Source organism: Cannabis sativa, chromosome 1, assembly GCF_029168945.1.
Source record: "Cannabis sativa cultivar Pink pepper isolate KNU-18-1 chromosome 1, ASM2916894v1, whole genome shotgun sequence".
NCBI lineage: Eukaryota > Viridiplantae > Streptophyta > Magnoliopsida > Rosales > Cannabaceae > Cannabis > Cannabis sativa.
Genome location: NC_083601.1, coordinates 43,332,073 through 43,349,957, shown reverse-complemented (window position 1 = coordinate 43,349,957; position 17,885 = coordinate 43,332,073). Strand labels below are relative to the sequence as shown.

The following is a 17,885-nucleotide window of genomic DNA, read 5'->3' as shown; positions in this document are numbered from 1 at the left end:
AGTTTTCTGTTTCTGTGCTGAGTTACAATCTCAATTTAAGTCATTGTTGGCCATCCCATTGCAGTAGATTCTCTCAAAAATCTCATCTATGCTTTACAACCCTCAAGAGAAGATTGCCAGCCATAATAATATCTCAGCTGATTCAATTTTTTTTTTCTTTTAAAAATTTATTCTAAAAGGTGTGCACACTAAGGAGGAATGCACCCACGTCTCAGCAGATTGTAGAACTGCATCTGATACTAAATGGGACATCAGGAGTTAAAACCCCAAATCCATATACCTTAAAACAAGACCAAACTGAAATAATTAAACCCAAGGTGGGCAATACAATTACATTGATGACATTGACAAGACAGAAGATAAAACATTAGTAAAGTAAGAACCCTCTTCTCCTACACAAACAGTCATGTTAAAGACTCTTCTACTACACAAACAATCATGAAGAACGATGTCTCCGATGGTTAACTCTCTTAAGAATGCAATGACGTAGTCGTCTACTAAGTGCCTCTAATTTCTCGAGTTTTTCACTCTTAGGCTTCTTTGGAATGGTTGGTGCTTTCTTCTTCTTCTCCTCTTTTGCAGGTACTGACTTCTGCTGCGTGGTACTTCGAAGTGGCGTTGCAAAAACCTTAACGGTCTTCAACAGTATAAGAAGTTCATTAGAAAATTAAACCAATAAAGCGAGAAAAAGCTAATATATTCAGAGAAATACCTGATCACCATTTTCTGCAGTTGTGGTGCAATCTGCAGAAGATTCTTCATCACTGCCTCCCAATGATGAGCATCTCCCCCAACTTTCTCTATTTGAGCTCGTATATGAACAACATTCTTCATTTTGGGAGTCTATCTTTTCCTGTAAATTCATAATGAGAGAAATTATAAGAAGCAATAACATGGTGAGACTGAGACCTACAGCTCACTATTAGCCTCCTTCCATGGTCATCAAGAGTCCAATAACCATTCCCTATTTTAGAGGAACTAATATTTACATGAAACTAATTATACACAGCTTATTTTTAGCTTTACTCAAGTACAATGCATAATTTCCTTAAGTAGGTTAGAAAAAGAAAAGAAAAGCTCTAGAGCTGTGAATCTTGAACTCAACAATATTGAATCCATGAACATTTGAATTTGGAGGGTGAAAGGTAAAGTAACCTGCGATTGTGATGATTCATGTCTGCTTAGTGCATTGATCTCATCAAGTGCAGAGTCCTGTATGAATCATGATAGCACGATATTTTAGCATAATGAAACCATAATGGCATATAGTGAATGAACCAGAAGAGAAGATTCATACAGTAGCCACTGGAGCAATATTAGAAAGAAGTTTATCCACCGATTCTACGGTTGATATGATGGGAGGAGCAGAAGAAGAACTGGCTGCATCAGTACCAACTGAACGAACACCAGTGATTATCTCGTATAGCAAACCCTGAAAGCAAAGGGAAGAACAATCATGCAATAATCCAAAACTTCCATACATGAAATTCAACATTTTTGTGGTCCATGCAAAATCTTCTACATCCAAAGGCTGCCCTCACTGAGCCCACCCTCAAATATGACACACAAATAGACACCAGAGTTTCCCTACTGAGGGTTATCAAGTATTATTGTGGAAACTTTATGAAGAGAAATATTAGCTAACAACTCACATTAAGCAGAATTGACAAGCAGAAGCAGTTCAAAATTATTTTAGTAACAGATGACATAAAATGGGAATTACCTCATCCATACCAACACCAACTTTCAAATCCCCCAAATCGTAATATTTCTCAGGCTTACATGTAACAGAAGGTATTTGTGGTGGGTGAAGAACATTGTAAAAAAAAATGGATACTGAATCATAGAAGAACTGAGGTCGAGAGGAGTTGTGATCACCATCAAAGTAAATAACGTTTTTATCACCCTGCATAATATCAGAAATATAATTAAATCTTCCAAATTATTCCAACTGAAAGTGTTCACTTAATGAAAAATTAAAGGATTCAAATTAAGGGAGTACCGAATATGAATTATGTATGATAGTCGAATGTCGGGATTGGATGAATTTGTCATCCTTTGCATGTCCAAATAATGCAGGAATGAACGTCTTCGGTGCCACCTGCTAGCCGCAACAAATAAACACAATTAGTTATCTAGTTTAATTAAATTATAAAGAATTAAATTCAGGGATTTCTTGTTTTTGGGAGGCATATTCACATAGACAAACCTGTAAGCAATTAAGATCCATAATATCAAACTTTGCCTTCTTCTCAATTACCCGCCTCATGTATTGCACTGCCATTTTAATCTAATAAAGGAGAAACGAAAAAGCAGATTAACAAGGATTGGAACATGAACAGAAATTGAACAATTTTCCAAGACACAAAATCCGTGTCTTGCTTGCTAGCTTAATATATTGAGAAGAAATGAATAAACAGCTGCAAATAAATAGTTATAGAATTTTGAGGTGAGAGGAAGAGATATTTACAGTAAATTTAGGAAGCCGGATTTTGTACACATCTACAAGTTCCATCATCAGATTGTATAAATTTGAAAATGCACTATCCAACACCATTCCAGCAATGGAAGGGTCTTCTGCTCCATAAAGAAGGCTGCATCACATTCCATAAAAACCAATTATCACACCTCAAAAAATAAAAAATAGATGGTTTAAAATGGGAAAAATAATTATTTATCAATGAGTAAAATGAAGATAATTTCTGAAAAAGAAATATATCTAGAGATATTTGACCATCAATCTTGAAAACCAAGAACAAGCAAGTAAAAATATATTACTTAGAAATCAATTCTATATACCAAATGGGAAACAAATGAAATGGTACATGTCAGGCTGTCAGAAACCAATTATTATTTTTCTTTTTTGTGAATTTCCGTAAGTTCGCCTAAAAAACAAGATGTTGAGAATAAAGTACCAGGTAACTGCACCCATGGATCGTCCCCATAGACCTATTCGTGAAATTTGTTTGTTGCTTCTTAAATGCGATACAACAATTTTGAGATCATCTCTCTGCAGAGAGTAGTGAAAATTTAGATAATCAATAGACAAGAAACTGAGAAATGAAAAAACAACCAAAAAGGAAGAAAGTTTTATACCTCATGCCAACCGAGGCTGACATAATCACCATCCGATAAGCCTGAACCCGAAAAATCAAGAGTAAAAACAGTGATATTTGAAGGAAGAAGAATTACAGCAGCCTCATTTGCATCTGCCCGGCATCCACTGCATTGTTTATGAGAAACATAATAAGATTCTAAATTGTCTATATAAGACAATGATTAAACAGTTCACAACAAATAGAAGTTTGATTTCTTTTACAAAAAGCTGCCTAAAAACACACCTGTTTCCATGGCAGTATATAACACAAGGAAGAGAAGCATCTTCAGGTAAATCCAAAGGCAAATAATGACTACATCGCAACACATGGCCCCTCGCATTCCTGAGCTGCAAATTTCGAAAAATAAATAACCTTTTACGCTCAGTAACATACTACAATAGAAATGCACATTGATGAAATTCAACAAAGACAACAAAAGACTCCAAAACAATGGCAACTAGTCCATACTTGCCTCCAAGTCTTGCCGTTTATATGTTCTTCCTGCAAGAGAAAAATTATTTTCCCAAAGATACTGATCTGGATTATACTCTGCCCTGTACATAAACAACCCGGATGAAGTTAAAATTAACATCCGAATCACCAAAGAAAAGTTTTAATTGTTAAGAAAAAATATAACTCAATGTTAGAGGCCAAATAATTGACTAATTGTCCTTTACATGGTTCATAGTTGAGACTTTTAAATTAATTAGTGTGCATTAAAGAACAATTACAATTGCCTTAAGAAAAAAATTAAAATCTTACCTTTTATGGGAAATGCTTTAGTGGGGAACTAAATTTCCTTATTTTCTCTTTCTGAGTGAAATTATCATTCAATATTACGCGTGGAAAAACAGTAGTAATATTTGCAATCCGAATTGGGTAAAACTAGATAACTCTTAAGTATTTCTCTGTCACAACTCTAAAAATCATTTGATGCTAAGCACATAAAATAAATACTTAAAAACATCCAAATTATATGAAAACGATTAATCTCTTATGAAAATTTACTTTTGGCTTGAAAAAAAAAGTACATAGAAGAAGTGGAAGAATAAAAGAGCAGAACAAAATGGGTACCTGGGCGGGCGAATCACAAAGTTGATGAATTGATCGATCATTTTTCTTTAGAAATTCGTCTCATGAAAATTTTAATAAGAAGAAAAGGAAGAAAAAAGAAATTCCAGAAAAATCTTCTGTTTCAACTCCAATTATCTGCCATTTTCACAAATTAGGAACCTTTTTTTTATCCCCAGTCCAAATTTCCAACAGTAAAACACCAAGAAAAGCTTTTAGCTTTGAGCTTGAGTTAGCAACACCATACATAGAAAAAAAGTGGAAATTTTTGTGTAGGTCTACAAGCAAGATCCAATACCCTGAAAAGGACCATACTAAAAAGCTGCAACCCTTTTTTAAGAAGAAAATTATAGAGAAGAGAAGACCTTTAGAACTCAAAACAGGTGGCCCCCACTACCACTACTTGCATATCCAAAATTTCCCAGATCTCCAAAACTTTCACAGCTAATTTCTTGATTCTGGGTTTCCTTCTCCATTTTCAGAGAAAACAGAAAAATGGGACCTTTGAAAGAAAAAAAAAAAAACTTCAGTGGCGTAGGTGCAGGAATTTTGGTTTACAGGAGGACTTAAAAGGGACCAAAACAAAGTGTGACCTTTAGCGTAGAAGACAGCAAAAACAAAGAATGGCAATACCAAACCCAGAAAAAGTCATTACTGAGAGGAAGAAGAAGAAGAGGGGTAGTGCCTTCTTCTCCGTACAGGGGTCAGAGAAATTGGCAAAGGAGAAAAAAGCTAAGAAATTTTAGGTAGCTGAGTGAAGGAAGATAAAACCGCAGCCACTGGTACACACAACACAGCTCACGGCACAGCACCCCACTTGTCCTAACCAATATCTATTTTTCCCTTTTCCTTAAAAAGAAAAATGAGAAAAGAAAAAAGAAAATATTTGACTTCCTCTGCTTTTGAGTACCTAAGTCCAAATTCCGAAGTTTTTGAGTATTTTTTTTGGAATTGAACAAAACAATACAAAATTCTATTTTAATCTACCTATTGTTATGGTCATATTTTCACAATCTATAATCTATTTCTTCTATAATTCACTGCCGTGGCCCAATCGTGTCCCCCTTGTGATGATATTTTACTACTTAAAAATAATAAAAACAAAAACAATGTAGTGATGAATGTCATAAAGGACATAATTATTCGACATTTTATTTAAAGGTTAACGGATCTAACTGTAACATACGTTAAGGAAAAGTGGAAATACTTCAAATAAATCCAACGGAAAATACAATAATATATTTTAAAACATTTTTTTTTCCCTTTTTATTGTTTTTTTGCTGGAAAGTTTGATATTCCAATTAAAGGGGGTCTTGTTAATGTTTCAGCGAGACATTGAATTCATTGAGTATGATTATTGGTTGGTTCTATCTTCGAATTATCTTTTCATAAATCATGCCAATGTCAATCTCAATGTAAATGCTAATTCGAGAATAAGTTAACAATCTCAATATATCTTTAATTTTATTTTTGTGGAAATCAATTTCAATATATCTTTGGAACTGGTGAAGCAATGGAAAATCTCGATAATTAGCAGATAATATTAAGATAAAATTCTCAATGATAACTTTGTATCTTTTACACTTGGCTAGCTTGGATACTTTTTACAACGATAAAAATAGAATAGATCAAAGAACGAGCACACAGTTTCAGCTCTTGCACTTTTACAACCAGTCTTACCAAGTTTCACTTCAAATTTCCAGGTGGAAAAATTCACCAACAGTCAATACAAACGAACCAATGGTGAGTTTGAATAGATTTCGACGACACCGTCCTGCTCCCATCTATCCAGATTGCTAGCCCCGAGTCTAGATTCTTGCCACTTTCACAACTCTCAGGAAGGAGAATTTATCATCAGCAAGAAGAATTATCAAAAGATGCAAAGCATTGATCTGAACTTCTTAGTGCTTGAGATGTGTTAAGGGGCAAGATTTTCGTTTTGGTTAGTATTTAAGATTATATAGTTAACTTTAAGTAGTACTAGCTAGCTACTTGGTTTCACTATACCCTGCAACTTCCACCCACCAAGTCCTGCCAAAGCAAATGCCTGAGGCAAAATAATGAATTCATTAGTTAAGGACAGCAAGATTCAAAAGCCACCAAAAGTATAATCAATTTACTCACAAGGTTGATAATTAATTGAACCAATTCAGTGAATACAGAATATCTGTCAAAATCTTATTGCAATACTGACATCAATAACTTAAATGAACTCTGTAAGGCTGCAAATATGAAAGGGACGATTGCAGCCAACAATCATTATAGTGTAAAATTGGAGTTAAATGGCATAGTTTCTTACTTTTGTTTGACCAAGTAGGATTTCTCGTTTCAAAGACAAGAAAATGTTTGTTTATTAACAAGGACAATGTTATTGCCTAAAGAAAGGAAAACCAACCTCAGTCCATGAACTCCCAGTAGTTTCAAGCAGAGCAGCATTGCATGTCTTCAGTTCTATGGAGGCACCAGTGAACATTGAGGCTGCCTCCTCCCAGCCCTTATTGTGTCCCATGCACCTGTAAAGTTAAATGCCAAACATCACCATAAAGCTAAAAGAGCATAAGAAAGATTGAAAAATCCACACTGAAGAAAAATTGAACTAAGGAAGTAGATGAAAAAGAGTTCGAAGAGAAAACAATTCTATCAACACAAGGCGGGTTGAAGACTCAGCCTGCAAAAGTCATACTCTATTACTATGGCAATGAAAATGTTATATCTTTTAGTTGCTTTTGATGATATTAATTGAGTTTAACTTACATTTGAGTGGATATTAAGTAAACCATAAGCAAAAACAATAAAACTAATATAATTCTTGTCCTAGAAAATTAATTTGCCCATTCTGTTCACTTGAATAACTGGCCAAGTAAGTTGAATGAATGGTGACAGAACTTACATAACAGTAAGTATCTCATCACTTGAATATCTACATATAACTTGTTGAAGGTGCTCAGCAGTCTGTCCATCCATGGCTGCAACAGAATAAAAGCTTGAAACATATCGTACTTGGGCTTCCAAGAACCCTTCAACTTCTTCCTGCATAATTTTAAGCGTCTCCCTAGTTCTCAATGCATTACTACACCAAAAATCACAAACAGAAAACAAACAAAATTTCAATCTCCAAAGCCAACTAAATCTCATTTTGCCTAATCAAAAAACCAAAAAAAGTTCAAATTTTTCTTTTCAGACTTCTCTAATCTCTACATTCTCACCTACACAAAATAAGTTGAGGAACCCAACCCAATTCTTGGAGCTTATGAGCTACGTTGATAGCATCAGCTTTCCCCGTTTTACTCAGAGGCCGATCATGATCTGCCACAATTTAAAAGAACTTATTTTTTTAGCTCAAAGACATTAAAATTCAGCACCCAAATCAAGTTTCGATTCAATACATAATTTAGTTATAGAAAAGAACGTAACTCAGATGAACAAACCTCGTAGCGAACGGTCTCGCCATGAGCTCTTGGCGTGTCGAAGGAGAATAAGGCGTCGAGCTACAGACTCAGTTGGGGACGAAGGGGTTTCTGGTTTGTTGTCTTCCTCAGAAACAGTTCCGCTTGAATCTTCCACGCCAGTCTCGACCACCATAGACGACCGTCGAATCAAGCGTCTGAAGCTTCTCCGGCAGGTCGAAGAGGGTTGCAAAAAAATTGGTCTTGATGGAAATTGAAGCTGAGTTTTGAAAATGGGATAGTTTAGCTGCAATGTATTAGAGAGCGTTACTGCATTCATACTGGGAATTTCAACGAAACCCTGAAAGTAGAGATAGAGAGAGGGAAAGAGATAGAGAGAAGGGAAGGGAAGGAGTACACTGACTCTGGTTTTCGCCTTAATCCGAAGAAAGAGTTTTCACGCGCTGGTGCGTAGCTTCAGTTGTCTCATTAAACGACAAGTCGTTTTTTTTACCTTAAACGACATGAAACGGAAACATATCTGATATCAGTGATAATGACACCTCTATATATAGAAATCGTGATGAACAAGTAGGAATGGGAACAGTTACGAGATCGGAAGGGAATGAGGTTTGTCGTACATAGGTGGGGGGCATAAGCGTAAATCTGATTTGACCCTTCATCTACACCTGTCCCTCCTTCTCATCTCATCTTCTCTCCTCTTCCGAAGAGAAGAAGACGGTGCAGAAACAATCTTAAACAACCAAACACATTAAACGTATTGTAAACTGAAAAAAGCCCTCTTTTTTTTTTGTTATATATGTTGAATCGAACCAAAAGCAGTGGTCAATAGTAACGCCGACTCAGACGACAGTATTGTCGCCGTCGCGATACGACCTGTGTTTGCATGTATACTTTCTTAACCCCATAAACTTCAATTTTGTTATGTTTAATTAGGTTTCACTGAAAGAAACATTTTTTTTTATATAAATTTTTTTATTTTCATTTTTGTTGATGCAGATCGCGTGGTGATTGACGGTCTCGTCTTTCAATTATAACAGCAACTTGTTCAGAGTTTCAATTTTCGTTTGGGGTGGGAATTATGAACCTTTTTTTTTTGTATTCCTCTTAATCATCCGATGCTTCGAAGAATTTACATTTATATTTCCGTGTGTGTGTGGTATTGTAGTTTAGGGTTTTAAAGTTTCTTGTTTGATATTTGTAACTTTAAGTTTGGATTGAGGATTATTGAATGTTTAAATGATATGTCAACTATGGGAGAAGAGCATATTAATGCTCTGATGGATGTTGGCCTAAAATATTTTGTTATATCAGTTCCTTGGTCATCTTTGCCTGTTGAACCTAGTATTACCCTAGACCTTCTTAAGTGAACTTTGATTAGTGTCGTAAGTCATATTGTTGAAAGTTTGTTCTCAGGGACACGAGCTCACATACCCTGTTTTGTTAAACTTCAAAAATAATAATAAATAAATAAAAGATGGTGAATACTATCTTTATGTTGCAGCTGAACTACATAGATTTATAGTGTCTATACTCTATAAGTGTAGAGGGCCTCTTATCTGGGTTATGCTTCAAATGGTTCATCTCTTTTACTTCCCTCACTATAGATATGAGTAAATAAAGACACTGATATTTGGAGTTTGTTGTGCGTTCTAATTGTAAATGGTGATGATGAAGGTATTGACCTGCATTAGTTTATTAAGTCACAAAAAGTTGTATAATTTCGTTATGGTGATCTTATTATGTTATAGTTCTCTGTGTTTGCATTTGGGCATAAACTGATAATAAGTGAGTTAAAATACTCCCTTGGGGTAAGGTTCATCATCATAACTGGATTTGTTTGCTATTATTTTTTTTAGTAAGACGTAGAACTTACTTGCACTATACTAGCAGATTCTTTTTATTATATGTAGGTTATATTTATTATGATGCTTTACCCCTCTTTATTTGATACATCAATTTTGTCTCAGGTATAAGCACTTAGGCTAGCATGTCTCATTACGAAGGGGAAGAGATGGGCCATGTTGCAGATGATAATGAAATTGCAGAAGGTGATGACATCATGTATTTGCGTGGTTCAGAAAATGGTGATACAGATTCAGATTCAGATGATGAAGAATATGATAATTTGGTTGGTCCTAGTTATCTCATCTTTACACACCTATTGGAAAAATTATAATTAGTGAATTAGTACTTAGTGAGTTAGTACTCATATTTCACTTACTTCTGCAGGAGAATAAAATAGTAGATACATCTGCTGCGGATGCTAGGAGAGGGCAGGATATTCAAGGAATTCCTTGGGAAAGATTGAGCATCTCTCGCGAGAAGTATAGGCAAACTAGAGTAGAACAGTATAAGAATTATGAAAATGTTCCACAATCAGGAGAAGGTTCAGTCAAGGTAAAATGCAAATAAACCAATTCTCTGGTCATATCAATATTAAACCAGTGTCTTTCTGTGTTTCTTTTTTACTAAATGGTTTGTTATGTCCTTTTAGGAATGCACACCGACCAAGAAAGGGGGACAATATTATGAGTTCTGGCGAAACAATAGATCTGTAAAATCAACAATCCTTCATTTCCAAGTATGTTGTCATTTGCATATTGTGTGTTATCCTTCTTTTTCCTACTTTACATCTATGTATGAAAATTTCTTACCTATTATATAAATGCCCCAATTTTAAGATTAATTATAGAGTAGACACATACTAGGTTTGTATGTTACAAATTCTTTGTAATCTTTATAGATTTCATCATTGCAGACTTGGCTCACTTTATATGTTTGAAGTTATTCATTTATGTACTATTATTTGCAACTGCAGTTGAGGAACTTGGTTTGGTCTACTTCAAAGCATGATGTATATCTTATGTCAAACTTCTCAGTTATTCACTGGTCCTCTTTGAGCACGAAGAAAAAGGAAGTTCTTGATGTTTCTGGGCACGTAGCCCCCCATGAGGTGCCATATCTTTGTCTAGAATAATTCATTTTCTCGGTAAACTACGCCAGTTATGTACTTGGAAATGGGGTTTCTAAAGTTCCTCTTTTTTATTTTTTTAATATCTGTAGAAACATCCTGGAAGTCTTCTGGAAGGATTCACTCAGACCCAAGTTAGTACACTAGCTGTAAGGGATAAGTTGTTAATTGCTGGAGGGTTTCAGGGTGAACTTATTTGTAAGGTAACGATTTCACTGTTACACCTTGTGTTTGTTCTCATCACTGGTTTCACTATTCACCGTTATACGAATATTTAGATTTTGTCTGCATTTATAATATTTTTTTACTTATAGATTTGATAAGAAAGTGTGCAAGATTCCTTAAATGGAGAATAACTTTCCCTATTTGGTCAAGCCATCAAGTGGTTACAATAGTGGTTTATTTGTAATAATCTAAACTTTGGGTTTGATTTGCCCTTGATGATGGATTAACTCAAGGGAACTCATTGTTTTCCTGTTGATCTGCAGTATCTGGATAGACCTGGTGTAAGCTTTTGTTCCAGGACAACATATGATGAAAATGCAATCACAAATGCAATTGAGATTTATGATAGCCCCAGGTTTTTATCTTTCTCATGTTGTCTTTCATACAAATTTGTTTATTGCACTAGCTTTATTGATTCGTTGCATGAGGCTTACCTAAAGTTGGCTTTTACCAGTGGTGCTGTTCATTTCATGGCTTCAAATAATGATTGTGGAGTGAGGGACTTTGATATGGAGAGATTTCAGCTTTCCAAGCAATTTTCTTATCCTTGGCCTGTAAATGTAAGTACCTTACATCTGTTGTACTGCATATAACTTGATTTTGTCTTGTCCAGTCTGTATTAACACTTCCCATTCAAATTTGTCAAACAGTCTGTTATGTTGTTTTGCAACTTAAATCCGTGGACTAAAATTTCGTTTTGATATCTTTTCGTGTTTCATCTCTTAACTGATTAGAGACAAGGCCAGGCTTCTCTAAGCTGAGGCCTCTTTGTTTTGGCTTTGGAAAGGGTCAGGTTTTATTTGAGAGGATCAATATGGTAGGGGAATTTGATATTTGAATATTGAGCTCCTCCGGTCCCTCTTCACTAGGGAAAAGTTTATAGCAGAGTGCTGACTTGATTGAGTTAAATGAGATTATTAAATATAGTTCCTTGTATAGGTATAATATATAGATTCCATGTCCTATTTTGCAGCATACCTCATTGAGTCCTGATGGCAAGCTTCTAGTCATTGTTGGTGACAATCCTGATGGAATGCTAGTTGACTCACAAACAGGAAAGGTAGATTTCTTATTCTTTTTTTTTTAAAGATAGATATATAAAATCTCAAAAACTAGGCTAATTTGATAATTTTCTTTCGTAGACTATAATGCCTTTATGTGGACATTTGGATTTCTCATTTGCATCCGCATGGCATCCCAATGGCCATACATTTGCCACGGGGAACCAAGACAAAACTTGTCGTATATGGGATGCTCGGAATTTATCAAAGTCTGTTGCTGTGCTCAAAGGCAATCTTGGAGCCATTCGTTCGATTCGTTTCACATCAGATGGTCAGTTTATGGCAATGGCTGAGCCAGCGGACTTTGTTCATGTCTATGATGCAAAGAATGGATTTGAGAAGGAGCAGGAGATTGATTTTTTTGGGGAGATCTCTGGTGTGTCCTTCAGCCCTGACACAGAAGCTCTCTTCATCGGTGTCTGGGACCGCACATATGGTAGTCTCCTTCAGTACAACCGCAGCAGGAACTATACATATCTCGACACTCTCTTGTGAATTAAGAAAACTCAATTACTACTAGTAAGTTTGTACAATTGTCTCGCTATGTCCAATTTTCTAATATCCCAAAACATAGTGGATCCAGCATCTGTTTGCGTCTGGTGGATACATTGCTCTGATGTGATTATTGATATTGTTTGCTGTGAAATAATGGTGATTGTCAATATTAGAAGCTGGGAAGAATAGGTTTATCTGTAAAATAAAGGAGAGCATGTAAACCTGCATTTTAGTGCAATCGGTAAGGAAACTGAAACCATTATGAATTTGTGTTATTTTATTTTATTTTATGTTATTTACTTATTTTATATGAAAACAGCTAGTTTCGTTATTTATAGAGATTTTGCCTCATTTTTTTTTCTCCATTTGGTTTGATACGATCTTACTCGTCTATTGCTTGGATCCAAATTAAAGTTAAAAAAAAATAAAGGTTTTTTAAGTTATGATATTCAAGGCGACATTTGATTTTCTGTTACACGATTAATATTTGAGCTGGTTATGAATTGGAGGGCTTTTATGTGTTTTTGTAGCCTTCCATCCGTACAAAATTTGCAAATCAAGAGTTCGATTAGTTTTGGAATATTTCATCATTATTAAATAATTAATTGAATCTTATTGATTAAGAGGTCACTTAAATTCTCGTTGGTCCGTTATTTTTCGATTTTTAAAACTTCAAAAGCACTTTTGTTGCACTTTGGGTATCTAGGGAATTTCAGCTTGTAGCTTTAAAAAGTTCTTTTAACACAAGCAACCAAACAATATGTCTATGGACAAGTTAAGCAGATATTTAAAATTCTACATCTACACATAATCTTCGAGCTACTCGCATGTTTTAGAAAGATGTTGTTAGTGTGTAATTTTTGACTTTTTTGAAAAATGTTCTTGTAATATTTGGATGCACGTTGTCCTTACACATTTATTACTCTAATTCAGTGCAATTTTATTAAAATAATACCTTGGTGAAACACTTTAATACAGATGTGAAACTATATAAGTTGGTCGACAAGAATTTTCTTCTATTAAAGGAGGGATGACAGAACTCACAACACAACTAATTAGAAGCTCAGAAGAGTTTTTTTGAAAAATTAGCTCTCATTTTATTATTGTTCCCTATTTTTATTTTACCCAAAAGTAAATATCATATCTCATCAATTCTCTCTTACACAATTATCACATCTCCAGTAGTTTTTAATTAATCACGCCCTTACTAGTTAGTTATCCTATTACACAAGCTTTTATAAATATCAAGTTGCTTATTTCACAAGCTTCTATATAAATACCAGGTTATCTACTTCACAAGCTTCTATAAATACTAGGTTGTTCATACCACTTTCATCACATAGTAACTTTTACAAGCTTCTATAAATATCAGCTTGTTCACACTACATCGGCAACATTCACAAGCTTCTATAAATACTAAGCTCTTCACACCACCTTCACCACATCAGTAACTTTATAAGGTTCTATAAATACCAGACATACCAAACTACTCACACTACGTTCACAGTTTACTAAACTTGTCCACACTACAAAAAATCTTACTTTTAGTCACTTGTGACTAAAAGTAAAAAAATTATAACTAATTATAAAATATTATTCTTATGTTATGACTAAAAGGTCCGTAGCTAAATGTATTAGTTACAAAAAAATTATATTGTGACTAAAATATTGTCACTAAAATTAACAGTTTTTTGTAGTGCCATGAAAGCTCCTCTATTCACAATCCTTTTTATTTTCTCACACAATTATACCATCAAATATATATTTATCTACTAAAAACTAACTTGATCTAGGTTATCACTTGTACCCAAGATTGATCATGTTGTACAAAATAGACACTATTTGCTCTTGATCGTTATAATCTCTCATATTGATAAAGTAGTAGTGACTCCTTACTATTGTAGACGTGGACAAACAAAATTTGTTGAATTATATAAATTTGGATCTCTTTTTATTTAAAGTAATATATATTAAATGTTTAGCTATAACTCTAAACAAAGTTTATATGTATTATCAGGTAGTAACAAAGTTATTTTCCAAGTACTTGCAAATAATGAACGAAGCTTCAAAGATGTCAATTAATACTAGGCAGAACTGGATAGGTTTTATGTATTTGATTTTATAAGTACATTGATAAAAGCAAGCCCAACAACTCAGCCAACTTTTTTTTTACTCTTACACACTAGCACTTACACCAACTTCTTTACTCTTATCTTTTAAATATATAACCAAAATTTTATTTTACTACAAACTTTTACAATACACTATATATTATTTTCTTTATTTTTCTACTTTATTTTGTTTGAATAATATATTTATAAATAAAATATTATATATATATATATAGCTGATGTGTGTGATGTAATTAGAAAAGTTAAATTAATATTAGAAAACATTTAAAGACTCCCTATTCCTCTAGCTAAATGTCGAGAAAATTTTAGCTAAAAAACTTGTTAAGTAAAATAAAGATGAGTTGAGCTAAAATTTTGCATCTTTCTTAATTTTAGCTATTATATAAACATATTTGACATACGTATTCGTAGAAACATATGTATACGTATACACATTTATTTAATCACTATCTTCTTAATAGACATACGATATGAACATATATACACCACGCATAATGCACATATATGTATGTATAGGAGTATTTATGTCATCCGGATCCTTAATCCAACTAAAAATGACCAAGTCAACGACTAATAATCTGTCAATATTCAACGACAGCCGCCGGGAGCGAACCCGATTCGGGATTTGGAAACATCATAGGCCACCTTATAAGTTTGCTGCTGACGGTTTCCAATAATGGCATACTCATTACTTGCTGCGAAAGCCAAACAAGTGACACCCTTTTCTGCTTCCAAGATCAAATTTTTAGGCCCCAGATTAAGACCGGCGCCGCCTTGAAACAGAAGTTGAATATGTGGCACCGCAGCCGAAACGGCGCTGGGGCTCCCCTTGAAACAAGTATCCAAAATCGAAACAGCTGGAGCCTTGGCGAACTTGGTCGATACTATCTTAGCAAAAGCTTGACTTAAAGCAGAGTATAAAGGATTAGGCAAACGAGTAATAACAGTACCAGAGTCTATAATACAGGGCACTCTGTAACTCGTAGGAGCTACTCCTAATGGCTTCATTCCGACCGTTATAGTCGTTAATCTCAGAAAATACAAACTGGGATTCTTAGCATCGGTCATCATAGGGGTGTACTTAAAAGCCGGTGATGAAACTGAAGATGTTCCAATCGAAAAGACTCCACCTTGGCCGAATTCTGCCGAAGGAAGACAGTACGAGAAAGCGTATCCGTACTTAGCGGAAGCCTGGGAAAGCAACGAGAGTTTGTCCCGGGCAAGACCCAAAATCCCGGCGGCTCTTCCGAACAGGCCTTGATTGTCTTGCCCACATCCATATACGAAGCTGGGAAGAATCTGGGTCTGGGTTATGGTGAGACGGTCTTGACTGAGAATCCCAATTGAGAACGACGAGTCTCCGTAGCTGGCTGTGTAGATACAGTTGTCTGAACCGGCGGCGCAAAAGGGGTCGTTGAGTGTCGCCTGTTTTACCGACGAGCATTCGGGGCTACCACACGTTAGGTGTTTGTAAGTTTTTGATGTTTTTGGGTCGAAAACAGGGTCTACTTGGTTATGGCAGTAAATTTTACAAGGTTGGCATTGAAGCCATGAGAATGAGCTACCTGTGTCGATGATCATGGAGTAGTATTTTGGTGGGCTTCCAAGGCCCACTTTTACATAGTAATTACCCGACCCGATTGACATACCCGAGTTCAGTGGTATGTTAATGGATTTGAGATCTGTTGGCTTATGATGAGAAGAATAGGTAGAGAATGAAGAAGAAGTTGTAGAGCTTGTGTCGTTTTGTGATAGAGTATAGTAGAGCGTTTTGAGGCGTTCATTGTCGTTTGTTACTATATCTTCAAAATGGGACTTTGGGTTTAGAGATGAATTGTTATTGGTTTTCACATGATATATAGTCAGTTCCAACGAGTCTTTCTCTGCATAAAAGAAGTCATATATTAAGATGGTTAATATTTTATAGTTTAGTATAAAAACCAGCTAAAAAGACAAAAATTGGGAGGAGAATTATACAGATATATAGATATATATACCTTGAAATACATGGGCCGTTGAGCTGGATATCGACACAAGCAGAAGTAATAAACCCAGAAACCATAATGACCCCATTTCTGACACTCTTTGTTGGAGCTGAAAGAAACGAGGCAGAGTGTGTTCTCTCCCTAATACTTATTTAACTTATGTATATATAAGAGAATTTGAACTTGGAATCAGAAAAGGGCAAAAGGAGCATTATGAGCCTAGAGGCTTTGACACCTTCGAAAAGACTTGTTTAATCAAAGTTTTGGGGTTCTAACGATAAAAAAAATGAAGTTATGTTACTTTTGTTAGTTAGTTCATTTATTGCAATGCTTTTGTTTTCCCCTAAATTTTGGTGCCACCACTAGATAGTAAACCATGCAAAAGGCAGTGGGCCTGTGATTTTGGAATAGAGGAGCATTAGTCTTCTAATCTAACGTGTCATTTAAAGAGAGAGACCCCATCAAATAATGACTCATTTGAAAATTATATACTGATAGCCACTCTCTAACCACAATCGTTGGGAATATAATGCAGAACATGAAGTGATGCTAATTAATTGCTCATAGAAAAGTAGAGGGATTAGTTAAACATTTGATGAAAATAATGAAATGGGATTACTAAAACATGCAAGAAGAAAACAGTTGTAATGAAGGTGAATTTAGCATTTCTGTGTGTGAATTCAATTCAAGAAAACTAACAGTAAAAGAAGATTATATATATATAGCCCAAGTTGTGCATCCATCATTGCCTTTCGAAGATTATATAATTAAATGTTTTGCCATTTAAAACTAAAAATATTAATCACATCATACATGTTAAGGCCTGACTATATTAGTGTAATTTGTGTGATTATTGTCGGCAGCAACAGTATATATATACTTGAGAAAAAAAGAGTGAAGGTTATTATGTTTTACTACAAATATTAAAGTACTATATATATAGTTTGAGATTCCAATTATTCAATTTTAATTAGTTGGTGAAAAAGAGATAAGGAGTTGACAGCTCGTTATATAGTCCCTTCGCATTCATTCAATTCCTAATTATATTCATTTTCTCTTTTTGTTCATTGCCCATTGGCCGACTAGGCCATTCATGAAATGAATAAGACTGCTCTGGTTCCCTCTTGATTCAATAAGCCAAATCCATCAACGTAACTACACTAGTGTGCTGTATGGTACTAATGCAATAATTAAAAGTATGAGAATTAACCATCCTCTTCAGCTCTGTTAAGGAAAATCAAAACTATGTTTATATAATGATGTGATACCACTATTTTGCACTTATTAACTAAGATGGTAAAAAGGTCAAAATCGTGTGATGACTTGAAACGTTGAATCTAACCATGAGTTTAGAATTTCTGTGCATAGCATAGCATAATGGATTATGGCCCCAACAAACACTGTCATTGGATGGTTCTAATAGGTTTGCTCACGGTT

The 17,885-nt window shown here is 34.8% G+C and overlaps 4 protein-coding genes across 4 annotated transcripts; 1 reads left to right on the top strand and 3 right to left on the bottom strand.

Moving 5' to 3' along the window:
* Positions 1 to 277: 277 nt before the first annotated feature.
* LOC133038297 (uncharacterized) lies at positions 278 to 5,199 on the bottom strand. The gene is made up of 13 exons (XM_061116398.1): positions 4,173 to 5,199; positions 3,571 to 3,652; positions 3,342 to 3,445; positions 3,097 to 3,223; positions 2,916 to 3,010; positions 2,471 to 2,594; positions 2,210 to 2,290; positions 2,003 to 2,101; positions 1,724 to 1,906; positions 1,298 to 1,432; positions 1,156 to 1,212; positions 713 to 853; positions 278 to 637 (listed from the first exon to the last, which is right to left on the bottom strand). The coding sequence occupies exons 1-13, from the start codon at positions 4,211 to 4,213 to the stop codon at positions 437 to 439; spliced, it is 1,470 nt and encodes a 489-aa protein (XP_060972381.1). The 5' UTR covers positions 4,214 to 5,199; the 3' UTR covers positions 278 to 436.
* A 491-nt stretch (positions 5,200 to 5,690) lies between these two features.
* LOC133038342 (uncharacterized protein At3g52155, chloroplastic) lies at positions 5,691 to 8,065 on the bottom strand. Its single transcript, XM_061116465.1, has 5 exons — positions 7,598 to 8,065; positions 7,376 to 7,475; positions 7,060 to 7,239; positions 6,565 to 6,682; positions 5,691 to 6,216 (listed from the first exon to the last, which is right to left on the bottom strand). Exons 1-5 carry the CDS (start codon positions 7,893 to 7,895, stop codon positions 6,154 to 6,156), a joined length of 759 nt encoding a protein of 252 aa, XP_060972448.1. The 5' UTR covers positions 7,896 to 8,065; the 3' UTR covers positions 5,691 to 6,153.
* A 57-nt stretch (positions 8,066 to 8,122) lies between these two features.
* On the top strand, positions 8,123 to 12,696 carry LOC133038300 (uncharacterized WD repeat-containing protein C2A9.03-like). The gene is made up of 11 exons (XM_061116401.1): positions 8,123 to 8,464; positions 8,576 to 8,648; positions 9,547 to 9,707; positions 9,809 to 9,976; positions 10,074 to 10,160; positions 10,398 to 10,532; positions 10,643 to 10,753; positions 11,039 to 11,130; positions 11,230 to 11,335; positions 11,749 to 11,835; positions 11,918 to 12,696. The coding sequence occupies exons 3-11, from the start codon at positions 9,567 to 9,569 to the stop codon at positions 12,329 to 12,331; spliced, it is 1,341 nt and encodes a 446-aa protein (XP_060972384.1). The 5' UTR covers positions 8,123 to 8,464; positions 8,576 to 8,648; positions 9,547 to 9,566; the 3' UTR covers positions 12,332 to 12,696.
* Positions 12,697 to 14,804: 2,108 nt separating this feature from the next.
* On the bottom strand, positions 14,805 to 17,130 carry LOC133038290 (aspartyl protease family protein At5g10770-like). The gene is made up of 2 exons (XM_061116390.1): positions 16,461 to 17,130; positions 14,805 to 16,346 (listed from the first exon to the last, which is right to left on the bottom strand). The coding sequence occupies exons 1-2, from the start codon at positions 16,534 to 16,536 to the stop codon at positions 15,052 to 15,054; spliced, it is 1,371 nt and encodes a 456-aa protein (XP_060972373.1). The 5' UTR covers positions 16,537 to 17,130; the 3' UTR covers positions 14,805 to 15,051.
* Between the last annotated feature and the right edge of the window lie 755 nt (positions 17,131 to 17,885).

Bases quoted from the DNA above. Each gene is read 5' to 3' on its own strand.
- LOC133038297 (XM_061116398.1), bottom strand. From the start codon at position 4,213: ATGATCGATCAATTCATCAACTTTGTGATTCGCCCGCCCAG. The intron at 2,102-2,209 runs GTTTGTCTATGT...TGCGGCTAGCAG, and splicing joins TGGATCTTAATTGCTTACAG to GTGGCACCGAAGACGTTCAT. The intron at 1,907-2,002 runs GTACTCCCTTAA...GATATTATGCAG, and splicing joins TCATACATAATTCATATTCG to GGTGATAAAAACGTTATTTA.
- LOC133038342 (XM_061116465.1), bottom strand. From the start codon at position 7,895: ATGAATGCAGTAACGCTCTCTAATACATTGCAGCTAAACTATCCCATT. The intron at 7,476-7,597 runs GTTTGTTCATCT...AAATTGTGGCAG, and splicing joins GCGAGACCGTTCGCTACGAG to ATCATGATCGGCCTCTGAGT. The intron at 6,683-7,059 runs GTAAGTTCTGTC...TTAACTTTACAG, and splicing joins GATGAGATACTTACTGTTAT to GTGCATGGGACACAATAAGG.
- LOC133038300 (XM_061116401.1), top strand. From the start codon at position 9,567: ATGTCTCATTACGAAGGGGAAGAGATGGGCCATGTTGCAGATGATAAT. The intron at 10,754-11,038 runs GTAACGATTTCA...GTTGATCTGCAG, and splicing joins AGGGTGAACTTATTTGTAAG to TATCTGGATAGACCTGGTGT. The intron at 11,336-11,748 runs GTAAGTACCTTA...CCTATTTTGCAG, and splicing joins CTTATCCTTGGCCTGTAAAT to CATACCTCATTGAGTCCTGA.
- LOC133038290 (XM_061116390.1), bottom strand. From the start codon at position 16,536: ATGGGGTCATTATGGTTTCTGGGTTTATTACTTCTGCTTGTGTCGATA. The intron at 16,347-16,460 runs GTATATATATCT...TCTTTTATGCAG, and splicing joins AACGGCCCATGTATTTCAAG to AGAAAGACTCGTTGGAACTG.